This window comes from Moschus berezovskii, chromosome 10 (assembly GCF_049115385.1).
Source record: "Moschus berezovskii isolate FMDL1 chromosome 10, NW_MosBer_1.0, whole genome shotgun sequence".
NCBI lineage: Eukaryota > Metazoa > Chordata > Mammalia > Artiodactyla > Moschidae > Moschus > Moschus berezovskii.
Window position 1 is genome coordinate 46829217 of NC_142469.1, and position 13675 is coordinate 46842891.

Below are 13675 nucleotides of genomic sequence, written 5' to 3' on the forward strand. Positions count from 1 at the left end.
TGGCCCTTCAGGCAGTGGTCCCCCTGCCCCACCCGACAGCAGCCAGCATGGGTCCTGTACCTGGTAGAAACTCAAAGAATACTTGGAGAAAGCAAGAATAAATGAGATCCTAATTGCCTGTTTTCTTAGTTCAAATACATGAAAGTATTAGTTGCTCAGTTGTGCCCAACTCTTTGGGACCCCACAGACTGCAGACCTCCTGGCTCCTCTGTCCATGGGATTTTCCAGGCAAGGATACTGGAGTGGTTTGTCATTCTCTTCTCCAGGGGATCTTCTTGACCCAGGTGTGTCTGTCTGCAGAGTATCCTCACTTGCTTGGCCATGACTCTGTGCTGGAATCCTGATCGTCTACCTGCTGGCTGTGTGACTGTGTGCAAGTCATTTAACCTCCCTGGAGCTCAGTTTCCTTGTCTGCAAAGTGGGGTAATAATTGCAGCTACATTACTAAGTTGAAATGTGTTAATACATGTAAAGGGCTTATAAAAGCATATGGCACATTGCAGGTACTAAATAAACATCTGTGAAATGCATGGACGGGCTATCCAGAAAGATGGCTCCCAGGGAACGGCTTGGGTGAGTGTCTAACACTTAGCAAAGAGGAAGTCTCAGCCCCAGTTCCCTCCGTCCTGGGACTGATGATGCCAGATCTTGGGCGGTGTCCAGGGATCTGTTTTTTCTCTTGCCTTGGTGGGAGAATTAGCTTGCCCAGAAAAAGCAGGGTAGCTCTTAAGTATCACCACCTAAGAGGCGAGGTCCCCCTGTAGGACCTCACGTTTGGCAGCAGCAAGAACGTCTGGCATCCAGGACAAGAGGGGAGGCATTCACAGCTCCCAGGCATCTACCATGAAGGGCTCCAAGCTCTTTACATGCATTTAACCCCACAAAAGTTAATTTTTAATAGTGCTTCTATTCAAATGCACTTACAAGCATTTGTGCTGAGATTAGTCACTCAGTCGTATCTGACTCTTTGCAACCCCATGGACTGTAGCCTGCCAGGCTCCTCTGTCCATGGGATTTCCCAGGCAAGAATACTGGAGTAGGTAGCCTTTCCCTTTCCAGGGGATCTTCCCAACCCAGGAATCGAATCCAGGTCTCCCACATTGCAAGCAGATTCTTTACCAGCTGAGCTACCAAGGAAGCCATTTAAACCCACAGTAATTAATACTCTAAAGTTGTGTCTGTCTCAATCAGTTTAGGCTGCCATAACAAAATGCCATAACCTGAGTGGCTTAAACAACAGGAAATAGAACAGTTCTAGTGATGAAAAATTCAGGATCATGGTGGAATTCTGGTGAGAGCTCTTTCTGGCTTGCAGATGGCTGCTTCCTCTCTGGCCCTCATCTAAACCTAATTATTTCCCAAAGACTCCATCTCCAAATACCGTCACACTGAGGTTTAGCACTTTGACCCATGAATTTGGGGGATACGATTTAGTCCATGGCAGTTTTAGTCCATATCCCATTTCCTCCTTCCAGATGAGAACACTGAGGCTTAGAGAAGTTATACCTTGCCTAACTTCACAGAGCAGACATTTGAATTGAGGTCTGTCTGACTCCACCATCCTGCTCTTTCCACAGTATCTGAGTGCCCATTAGAGCTAGGAGCAGCAATAATTTGCCTCCAAAGGGCATGAGAGACCCACACAGCCCTAATGCAGCTGAGACATGGATGTAAGAGAATCTGGAATTTGGAACTTCTACTAAGGTAGCAAATCTCTGAATGTGAGGGCTTGCTGAGAAGGCCAGTTCTTATTAGAAATATATCTATTTTTTTATTTTAAAAGACCCTTTGCAATGAGCCTGGCCTCTGGAGGTGAGTCCTGGGGTACAAGCAACTCTTCTGTGAGGGAAGCAGGGCTAGGGATAGGTGGAGGACAAGGTCCTAAGGGCTGCCTTTCCCCTTGCATCAGGAAGGGTTCAGCTCAGTTCAGTTCAGTCATTCAGTCGTGTCCAACTCTTTGCGACCCCATGGACTGCAGCACGCCAGGCTTCCCTGTCCATCACCAACTCCCAGAGCTTGCTCAAACTCATGTCCATCAAGTCGGTGATGCCATCCAACCATCTCATCCTCTGTCATCCCCTTCTCCTCCTGCCTTCAGTCTTCCTGAGCATCAGGGTCTTTTCCAATGAGTCAGTTCTTTGCATTGTGTGGTCAAAGTATTGGAGCTTCAGCTTCAGTATCAGTCTATCCAATGAATATTCAGGACTGATTTCCTTTAGGACTGACTGGTTTGATCTCCTTGCTGTCCAAGGGACTCTCAAGAGTCTTCTCCAACACCACAGTTCAAAAGCATCAATTCCTCGGTGCTCAGCTTTCTTTATGGCCCAACTCTCACATGCATACATGATTACTGGGAAAACCATAGCTTTGACTAGAGGGAGAGTGCAGTGCAGCAAAGGCAGCAGCCTGGGAGGAGCACTCAACACTGAGGACTACCAGGGCAGCAGCTGCCTTGCCCTCAGGTAAACTGTGAGTGGGACCCTTTCTACAGTCAGGGTCAAGCCTAGCCCTGGCCTGCCTTCCAATGTCACTCCCAGGCCCTTCAGAGGGAGGCTGACACTCTCAAGTGTGTGTGTGCGTGTGCGTGCACACGCTCAGTTGTGTCTGACTCTCTGAGGCACCATGGACTCTAGCCTGCCAAGCTCCTTGACCAGCTCCCTTCTCCAGGGATCTGGTCGCTATCCTGCACTGATGCGGAGATACCAGGTAGGAGCCAGCAGAGATCAGCTGAGGGGACTTCGTAGAGCTCAGAGCATTCCCTGCAGCTGAGCTGCCAAGGGGAGGGTGGAGGTGTATGATCCTCTATCAAGATAACTTTACCCCTCGCCCCATAAAGCTCTTTGAGGGAGGTCAAATCGTTCCAGAGACAGAAAAGACAAGGGATCTCTCTGCTTGCCCTAACGACTGCCCACCACCATGGGCCAGGTAGAAGGCTTTCTTCACATGGGCTTAACCTCAGATGGCACTGAGCTCTAACACAGAAACTGAAGCATTCTCTAATGAGACCTCTCACCACCTGCATCGGGGCTGGCCAGGGAGAGGGAGTTCTAAAAAGAAAATGCAGATTCCCAGGTTCCACACCTCACCTGATCAGTCACAGCCTCTAAGGGTGGGGTTTAGAATCTGTGTCTTTCATGAGCTCCCTGCATGATTCTGATGCACAGTTTCTGAAGTGCCAGATTTGAGCTTCATTGGTCACTTTAGAGCAAAAGAAAGTAGGTTATGCACAAGCACCAGTAACCTCGAGAGAGTATACTGGAGAGACCTCACATGGGAATCCCCCAGTGACAGAGGCAGAGTAGCTACCCTCCCAGGGGACTTAATGATGGCGGTACAGAGGGAACAAGCCCTAGCCCCCTGAGGACTCTAGCCAGGCCCCCTTGGTTAATTAACCCTTTTAGCTCTGGCCCAATCTGCTCTCTGCCTCTTTCTTCTGCCTTCAAAGCATTACTTTCCTAGAATTCAAAATGAAATTATCCACTGTATTATATTTTTAGTTAATAGGTAGAAATGTAATTTCTAATCTCATAAAATATATGTAAGACCAGGAACGTTCTCACTTCACATATGAATAATTGCAATAAAATGAAACATGAAGAACTTTCTTTCTTGACTGTCCACAATGATGTGCTCCCAGTCCAGGTGTCTGAGGGCAGGTCCTCAGGCTCTCCACAGGTAGCTACAGTCAGGTGAAGCGATTTGGCCTGCCAACAGATGAGAACTCATCCAGTGGGTTTCAGGCTCCTGCCAGCTCCTCACTAGCCAGAGAGGCTAAAGGTGGTTCCCTGAGCACTCACTGGGTCTCAACATTTAAGGGGCAGAAGAATCACCTGGGGTAGCGGGGGTAGTTGAAATGCACATTTCAACCCATCCTGCAGGTAAAGCAAGGTAAGACCCAGAAACTAGAAAAGGAATCCTAATGAGCCCCATAGCTGATTCTGAGGCAGTTGGATCCCTGACTTCTGGGTGAAGAAGAACTGATCCTCCAGATGCAGAAAGAAGACAGGGATATACTAGAGTCCAAGTGCTGCAAGGTTTGAAGTTGTTAGAGAAACTCAATTTTTGGAGCAGCTCAATGCAGATTTGCACAGACAGTATCATGTGCAGTCAGCAGCTTGGAAGAGAATTCTAGGCTAATGTGTAGATTGTGAGTTATCACATGGAAGCGATATGTCACAAGGACAGACCTCAGTCAGAATTTAAGAATCTTGGGAATTCTCTGATGGTCCAGTAGTTAAGAATCCACCTTGCGATGCAAGGGGCATGGATTTGATCCTTGGTCGGGGAACTCAAAAGCTCATATGCTGCAGAGCAACTCAGCCCATGTGCCCCAACAATTGAGCCCACGCGCCGCAAGTAGAGAGTCCATGCACTGCAACGAAAGATCCCACATGGTGCAATGAAGATTCCATGTGCCGCAACTAAGACCCAGCACAGCCAAATAAATGTTTAAAAATATAAGAATTTAAGAATCCTCAAGATCAGCAACATGCGAGTAACCTTGTCACTTACTAACTTTGTGACTTTTAAAAGTCACTTCATTTCACTGAGCCTGTTTCCTCCTCTGTGAAAGGCCTAAAATAACAACCCACTCTCACGTGGCTGCTCACATGAGGGAACAGATGTGAACATGCTCCTTAAACTGGGTAGCTCCAACGGTGATCATCTTGTAATGCACAGAAATACAGAATCACTGTGTTGTAATCTGGAACTAACACAGTGTTGTAGTTCAATTATATTTCAAAAAACAAATACAGGAAAAAAAACAAAAAAAACTACGCAGCTCCAAAACAAGGGAAGGCAAGGTCAATAACAACCCCACACACCAAAAGCTATGCTCTGTGGCTCAGTCCTCTCAGCCTTCACGCTCTGTGTGTACTTTGTTATGGGCACTTTTCATAAGCTTCTGTGTATATGCCTGATATTCCTCCACCATGTACCCTGTTCCTTGAAAGTAGATACCAACCTACACTTTCTTAAACCTTGTGATGGATGGAGTGTTTGTGTCCCCTTCAAATTCATATGTTGATGCTCTAACCCCCAAAGTGACTGTATTTGGTGACAGGGTTGGTGAGGTATAAAAGTTAAATGAGGTCGTGAGGGTGGGGCCCTCATCCGATACGACTGGTGCTCTGTCTGATAAGACGAGGAGGAGACACCAGAGCTCTCTCCCCATCACGTGAGGACACAGCGAGAAGGGGGCCATCTACAAGCCAGAAAAAGGACTCTCACCAGTTATCAACCCTTCTGGCTCCTTGACTGGGACGTCCAGCCTATGGACTGTGAGAAATAGATTTCTATTGCTTAAGCTACCCAATCTGTGGTGTTTTGTTATGGCAGTCTGAGCAGACGAAGAAACCTGTTTTTATACGAGCACAGCACTGACTATGTAGTGAGGTTATACAAAGGGCTAAAGTTCAAAGGTTACCCCCAAACATTATTTTCATCAGACATTAAAGCTTCTTTCACAGCAACAAAATCTTTCAGAGTCTGGTAAGTAGTGGCAAAGTAGATATCTCTGGATGGCAGTTAATTTCCTTGCACACTGGCAGGCAGAGGTGCCCGTGGGAAATGACAAGGCCTAGAAAGTGGAAAGCGGGGGTGCTACGGACTGAACTGTGTCCCTCCCAAATTCATATGTTGAAGCCCTCACCTCTAATGCAGCTTTTAGGAGATAATTAGGGTTAGATGAGATCGTAAGGGTGAAGTCCTTTTCTGATATAATTGGTGGTTTTAGAAGAGGAAGAGAAAGGAAAAATGCAGCCATCTATGAGCCAGGAAGAGAGACCTCACGGGAACCATGCCAGCACCCTGATCTCAGACTTCCAGTCCTCTGAAGTAAGAAGATAAGTTTCTGTTTTTTGAGTCACAGCCTGTGTTATTTTGTTACGGCATCCTAAGCAGATTAAGGCAGGTTTGGGTGCTTAGCAGTAGGGTGCTGCTGTAACAAATACCTAAAAATACGGAGGCAGCTTTGGAACTGAGTAACGGGTGGAGGCTGGAGGAGTTCTGCAGGGTATGCTAGAAATATGGATGTTATAGGTTGTGAAATAAAATTTATATTTTATGGCAAGATAAGAAAAATTTAAACATAAAAACTCTTCTGTGGCCTCTCTCCCCTGACTGTGGTTTGTGTATCTGCCAAACCTCTCCCTCAGCAGGAGTACCTGCTCAACCATAAAGAGCAGCATTCTCCCAGCATCAAGACAAGTCCCTCCTCAAAAGATAACAGTCCTTCTTGACCTTGCAAGGGGTCACATGACACACCAGGATGATGCTTAGATCTGGATAATGTAAACTGTCAATAACACATCATTTGATGTAGAGCCCTCTGTCTCAAAAAATCTTTTGCAACTGTGCTTTGATTTCTAACCAGGGGAAAAGTTCTCAAGAGCTTTCTGAGATGTTCTTCCTGGGTTACAATCCTCAAATTTGGCTTGAATAAAACTTTCCAATTCTTTCTTAGATTCACTGATTAATTTTTCATTGACAAGGTGATTCTGGCAAAGGGTGAAAGATAAGAGAAAGCTGGAGGGAATGCTTCCATCTTCTTAGAGAACACAGAAATAGTCATGAGTACAATGCTGTTAGAGAAATGGACTTTAAAGGCCACTCTGGCACAGTCTCAGATGGAAAGAAGGAAGATATCATTGGAACCTGCAGGAAAGGAAATCCTTGTTATAAAATGGCAAAGAATTGGCTGAATTGTGTTGTGGAAGGTCTAACTTGCAAGCAATGATACTGGATGTTTAGCTGAGATTTCCACGCAGAGTGTTTAAGAAGAGGCTTGGCACTTCCTGACTGTTTACATTAGCATGTAATAAGAGAGGGATGGGCTTCCCTGATAGCTCAGTTGGTAAAGAATCTACCTGCAATGCAGGAGACCCTGGTTCGATCCCTGGATTGGCAAGATTCCCTGGAGAAGGGACAAGCTACCCACTCCAGTATTCTTGGGTTTCCCTTGTGACTCAGCTGGTAAAGAATCCGCCTGCAATGCCGGAGACCTGAGTTCAATCCCTGGGTTTGGAAGATCCCCCGGAGAAGGGAAAGGCTACCCACTCCAGTATTCTGGCCTAGAGAATTCCATGGACTGTACAGTCCATGGGGTTGCAGACTCAGACACAACTGAGTGACTTAAACTTTCACTTTCACTTCAGAGAGGGATGAGTTGAAGAAGGAACTTTTAAGCAACAGGAGGTAGAACTTGAAGACTTGGAAACTTCTCAGCCTGTCCATATTGCAAGAAATAAAAAAGCGTGTACTGGAGGGAACACCACATGCGTGGTTGTCTTATTATCACTCAGTATAGCATTTGAGAGATTATGTGAGCAGAAGCACTGCCAGTCTGAGCTGAAGGGGACAGAGTCAGGACCGAGTGAAGGAAGCTATCAGGCTCCTTGGACTTGACAGGAAAGAGTGTGGAGCTGTTTAGTTGGGAATATGCACTACTCTGCAAGTAGAGGAGAGACTGACCCCAGCAGTGATTCAGAGATCACCGGGGCCACTGCCTCAATTTCAGCAGGTCACACTGGTCTTCATCCCAAAGCCTTAAGGGCAAGACTGCCCTGGCAGAGCCCTGGTGGCCTAACTGACAGAGCTGTGGAGGCAGGGCCACTGCCCCAGTGGGTCTGGAGGGAACAGCAAGTAACCAAGGAGGATTATGCTCAAGCCTTTAAGATCTTATGGAATTCACCTCACCAGGCTTGGGACTTGGTGGGGACACATCACACTTCCCTTTCTTCCTATTTCTCTCTTTTGGAATAGGACCATCTATCTTGTGCTGGTCCTGCCATCCTGTTTTTGCATATAACTTGTCTGGTTTCTCAGGTTCAAGTAAGAGAGGAATTGTTCCTTCAGTTCACTTCAGTCGCTCAGTTGTGTCCAACTCTTTGCGACACCATGAATCACAGCACGCCCAGGCCTCCCTGTCCTTAGGATGTCTCATATCTCACAACTCATGATAGCTGATTTAGATGATATTTAAATGAAATCTGGGACCTTATACTTCAGAGTTGATGTTGAAATTAACAACTTTTGGGGCTGTTGAGATGGAATGAAAGTATTCTGCACATGGGAAAATCAGGAATCTGGGGAAGGGGGGGATCAGAGGTAAGATATTATCAACTGCATTGTGTCCCCTCCCCCAAATTTATATGTTGAAGCCTTAAACCCTAATATGATTATTTCTGGAGACAGGACTTTTAGGAGGTCAAGTTAAATGAGATCACAAGGGTGGATTCTGTATCGGATAGAATTGATGGTCTTACAAGAAGAGAAAGATCATTCTCTCACATGTACCCACACACACTGAGGAAAAGCCACAGGAGAATGAAGCTACCTGCCAGTCAAGAAGAGGGCTCTCACCAGAACAGAATCAGCTGGCACTCTGATCTTACAATCCTAGCTTCCAGAGCTGTGAGAAATATGCTTGTGTTGTTTAAGCCACCCAGCCTGCAGTGTTTTGTTATGGCAGATCCAACTGTCTAATACAGGGGAAAAGATGGGACCTGGAGACTATAATTGTGGATAATGTAAAAAGCTGAAAAAATAAAAAGACAAATAAACTTTAATTATGTGGACTAATCCAGGAAAAATCTGGAATTTTAAACTCTGTGGTTAGTTGGCCAGTTTTGATAATTTGATTGGCAAGCTTTTTTTTTAAAATAAAAGTTGTGATATAATTCACATACCATAAAATTCACTCTTTTAAATTGTACAGTTCAGTGGGTTTTAGTAATAATTCTGGTAGCTCAGATGGTAAAGAATCTGCCTGCAATGTAGGAGGCCTGGATTCAGTCCTTGGGTAGGGAAGATACCCTAGAGAAGGAATGGCAACCCACTCAGTTGTAAGTATTCTTACCTGGGAAAACCCATGGACAGAGGAGCATAACTGGCTATAGTCCATGTGGACACAAGAGTTGGACATGACTTATGATTTCAGGAGGATGTATTACTATTTTTTTTTTCCTTTTTTAAAAGCTGGATTACTTTTCAGGCAGTTCTGAACAGAAGACAAATGAATTTCCTGTCACAACTGAGAAGGCTCGTTAAAGCGAGCAGGTTGTACTGCTAAAACCCTCACAGAACACCAGCCCATCTAGGGCCGTGTTTCTTACCCAGCGTGGCAAGGAGCAGGCCAACGATGTGTGAGTGGGCGGCGATGGCCGGGCCCACGCCTGGGTGGATGGCCAGGTTGGCGAGCACGCGGGTCAGTTTGATGAGCACATCCTCTGCCTGGGCCGGCCTCGGTGCCTTGGGACGCTCGTCTCCTTCCCCTGAGCGCTTCCCAGAATGCAGATCCAGTTTGTAGAATGTGTGGAATAAAGACAGCAGAGTTGGGATGCTCCCTTTCTCCTTGGTAAACTGCTCACGAGCCTGGTTATTTTTCGCTGTCAGGTTGCCAAGAATAAAAACAATGCGAACAACTAAATCCTGCAATAAATTAAAGACAAAGAGTTACAAGAGCAAAGGGGCTGGGACAAGTTGTTGGGAAGAGCACAGTATTTAATTAATTCATGATTTAATTAATAGTAAGATGGAACACTTCTGGTTTCCGCTGACTTGTACTGTATTTGATTCCCAGGATTGGTGCAAAGTGACAGAGGAGATTAAAAGCATTTGACAGCAATGAAAGAATACAAACTGACTGATGCTGTTAGCAAGGTCTATTAACTTCAGATCCTTCATGTGAAATTCAGGCTGGCTTTTATTTTTCCTTTAGAAAACAATTAGTTGAGTGAGATGACATTACTAACAAAGTCTTGACACAAACAGGTTTCTTGAGCACCCAAATCTTTTCCTAAAAGTTCACCTCCTGCTCAAGCACTGTGTTTCTCAAAATGGAGTACTTGTCTGTCCCATAGGCGCAGTCAGTTTGTGCTACATCAGACTTTCTCAGCCAGGGCACTGCTAACTTTGGGGGTTGGATAATTCTTTGTTATGGGGGCTATTTACATTTAGTGGCACCCCAACCTCTCTTACTAGATACCAGAAGCACTTCCTCACATACCACAACCAAAAATGTTTCAATGTCCCGTGGGGGCAAAATTGCCCACAGATGAAAACCACCGTTACAGAGTATTTACCACTTTACAGCAGTATTTGTTTTTCTTGAGCAGGGCAGTGGTTACATGGCTGATGCTTTTATAACTGTTTGCTAAATGGTACATATGTGTTTTGTGCACTTTTCTGTATAAAAGCCGTTGTTGTTGTTTAGTCACTAAGTTGCACAGGACTCTTTGCAACCCAATGAACCGAACTGTGCAAGGCTCCTCTGTCCATGGGATTTCACAGGCAAGAAGACTGGAGTGGGCTGTCATTTCCTTCTCCAGTATACAAGCTATATTTAATAACAAACAAACGTTTCTTTAAAACCTCAGCTGAGGACAGTTTATGACTGAACAAGAAACAGAAGCAACTGTGCTCTTAATTTGACAACAGTGGGCAGACAGATCAGTTCTGTTGTTAAAGGAACACTTACTGAGGGGCTACAACTAGCCAGGGTGCTGATCCTCATTGTGCGGGTGCTGTTTACAGACAAGACACGGGCTTGGAGAAGCCGCCCTTGTCACAGCCAGGGAGGGGTGGAGTTAGGATTTGAACCCCGGATTACCCAGACCTGGAGTCTTTGGTACACTTGTGCCTCCCAAGCGGCTCGTGATTTACCTCCTCCTTTGCCTTGCCTGCTTTCTGAGCAGTAAAGGAATTATCTCCTTTCAAATGCAAATATAAGGAGGAATTCCACAAACCCAACCTTATCAGATCTGTAGTTAGCAGCAGCCTTAAGGAATTGGGACAGAGGGCAAAGGGCTGGGCCGTTTTTTCTCCAGGTGGGACCTGGGGGATGGGAGCAGCCCCAGCACTGCGTGTGGCCTAAAGAGAGCGGAGGATCCAGGACAAAGGGCAAGACGCTGGGGCTTGCCTGGGTCTGCTCTGCCAATACCAACTTGTTCCTGCTTGTTCTTGAAAACGTTTTCCCTGGTCCTGGTGGAGAAGCAGCCAGGCTGCTGCTTGTGCAGCTGTGAACCATTTGCCAACATTAAGAAAGGACAGAGTCTAACACGACTGGCACTAGCCCAGGAGAGTGTTCACACCCAGAAAAACCTCAGCTGGGCAGTGTGCAACTCATCACGCAGGTGGTCCAGGCAGGGGACTCACTCCTGCCCCCACCACAACGGGAATGCTAGTCCTTGGGTACATTTTGAATGCTGGGGCCTGGGGGAATACACACATATACAAACAAGGATGAGGCAACGTGCTCTGAAGAGTTCACCATCTTCTTGAGAAGACAAGGCTAATAATAAGTGGAGAAACTGTAAGACTGAAAGGGCTCAGGAAGAAACGAGACACCCAAAGGGATTATGGTTCCCAGCTAGAGAGCCAGGCAGCCTGGGTCACACTTCACTTGGCCTTTCTGTGTCTCGATTAACTCATCTGTAAAATGGGGAAAATACTGTGATGCAAAATTAAATGAGACAAAACATATAAAGCACAGACTATAGTGAGTGATGATTCAGGCACTGTTCTGAATCCTTTGCTACTGCTGCTAAGTCGCTTCAATCGTGTCCGACTCTGTGCGACCCCATAGACATTAGCCCAACAGGCTCCCCCGTCCCTGGGATTTTCCAGGCAAGAACACAGGAGTGGGTTGCCATTTCCTTCTCCATCTGAATCCTTTACTATCAGTAAAATATTACTAGCGTTAACCTATGTGGGAAAGACCCAGAGGTCTGAGAGGAGTCTAGAGAGGACGCTCAGCGAACAGGGGGTGGCAGCAGGAGAGGTTAGCAAAGTTACAACCATGATTTTGAGTTCAACCTTGATAAATGAATAAAAGCAGATATGTGGTGTGGAGGATAGGTGAGCTGACGCTGGGAAAAGGAGCATGAGCATGTCTTGAGAAAGAATACCTGGGGCGGTCCCTTTCCGGGCCTGGGGTCACCTTGTTTGCGTCGGATCACCAGACAGTTCCCTAAAGAAGCTAAAGCAGGTAGGTCTTAAATCTAAACCAAGCTCACAAAGTTGTGTTATAAAACTCCAGTTTCCCTTCACGTGAAACCAGTGGTTACTTCATTTAATTTCCCGTGGGGCAGGCCTCTCCCTGGGCCCTGGAAAGAGAGTACTTCCCCCCTCCCTGGTTACAACCAACAGCAAAGCAGACCATTTTCCAACCAAGACAGAGGCTGTTTCTGAGAATTAGGCTCCTTGAAGGAAAATTCCACTGTGTTTTCTAAACTGAGGAGCATGAGTTTTTTCCCCATAAACTCTGATACACAATTTCTGATTAAAGACACTCTGTACTAGCCCTACCTCTGAAAATGGTAATAATTATTATTATTACTAATAGTAGTAGCCGCAACTAATACTCTGTGTTTACAATGCACCAATCCCTGTTCCAAGCACCTAGGTACACAAATTAACTAATTCTCTGAAGTGACAATTTGCAGTTCCTTAACTTGAACAAAATGTTCCCAGTCTCCACAACCCAGATAGCCACCTCCCTCATGCCCTAGGCAGTAGTTATGGCCAACATTTCTAGACTTCCCGGTGTTCCTGGACTTGCTCTTATTTCCACAGAAGCACATTAAGCAAGACAGGAAAGACATAATCAGTGTTTTTAAATGACTTCTTAAAGCACACAATAAATAGTCGCATTCTGTTGGCTAAGTCATCAAAAGAATTAATTAATTTCCCTCCTAAGATTTGTCTTCTGAAGGATGCTAGACTATTTGTTCCACCCCTCGCCCTCTTGCTAGCTCTGCCACTTCACCTCTGCCTCCAATGTTTGTTCTTCTGGTTGGTCTAGCTCAGAAGACCTCTCTGGCCCTGTACCACCTGCAGCTGTCACTGCTGATTTGCTGACCAGATCTCTGGCCGCAGGTAAAAGCAGGGCTCCCTCTAGCTCCTTATTCTTCAAATTTCAAAGGACCTCTACCCACCATCACATTTGGTCCCACCTGGGAAGACTGGGTGCTGCTCTTCCTGCTTGAAAACCTCCCTCAGGCCCCTGCCACTTTTAAAATTCTTTGATTCAAATGTCTCTGTGGGTCCTAATATGGCACAGGTTACTAAGCCTGACACGGGGATGAGAAACTCTAGGCTTTAGGGCAGGAAGAGTTAACGCTGCCGCAGTGCCTCTCTCCCTGCCTTCAGATGGAAAATGGAGGGGGTGGTTCCTGGCAGCAGTGGTGCCAACTGAAGGATGGCATGCAGAATCAACAAATGGGCTGGCAGATTGCACTGTGTGCACCACCAAACTCCCAGCAACTGCTACACTTGCTACTTCTCTCCTCTTTCTCAGGGTTGTCTAAAGCATCGTCTTCTTTTTCTCCCCTCAACCCTTCACAAATATGTTCTCCATGAATCTCGAGAGAGAATGGAATAGGCCAGAAGAGGAGCAGGCTCTCAGGCAGCTGGCAGAGGTGGTGTTTCCTTACTCCCCTGCCAGTGCTTGTCTGGACTCATCGGGAATCCTGAAAGAGGGGGCTGAGCAAGAGGGCCCCTTAGCTCCCCATGGGTGGTCTGTGCTCTGTGAGGTACCCGGCCCCTGAACGGTGTTACCATGAGGTTGTTTATTGTTCCACAGCCCAATCAAGCTCAGGTCTACTAAATATCACTTAATTAAAATCCTATAAAGATTTGAAAAATTACACAAAGGCCGAGATCATCAATTTGC

General features: G+C 46.1%; 1 protein-coding gene across 5 annotated transcripts in view; it reads right to left on the reverse strand.

Moving 5' to 3' along the window:
• The window catches only part of ARMC2 (armadillo repeat containing 2), a 121520-nt gene that overhangs the window by 18880 nt on the left and 88965 nt on the right, over positions 1–13675 (reverse strand). For all 5 annotated transcript variants that reach the window (XM_055433532.2, XM_088840642.1, XM_088840643.1 and 2 more), the window contains one exon: positions 9117–9432. In XM_055433532.2, coding sequence (XP_055289507.1) covers positions 9117–9432 — 316 coding nt within the window. The remainder of the gene's footprint in view (positions 1–9116; positions 9433–13675) is intronic.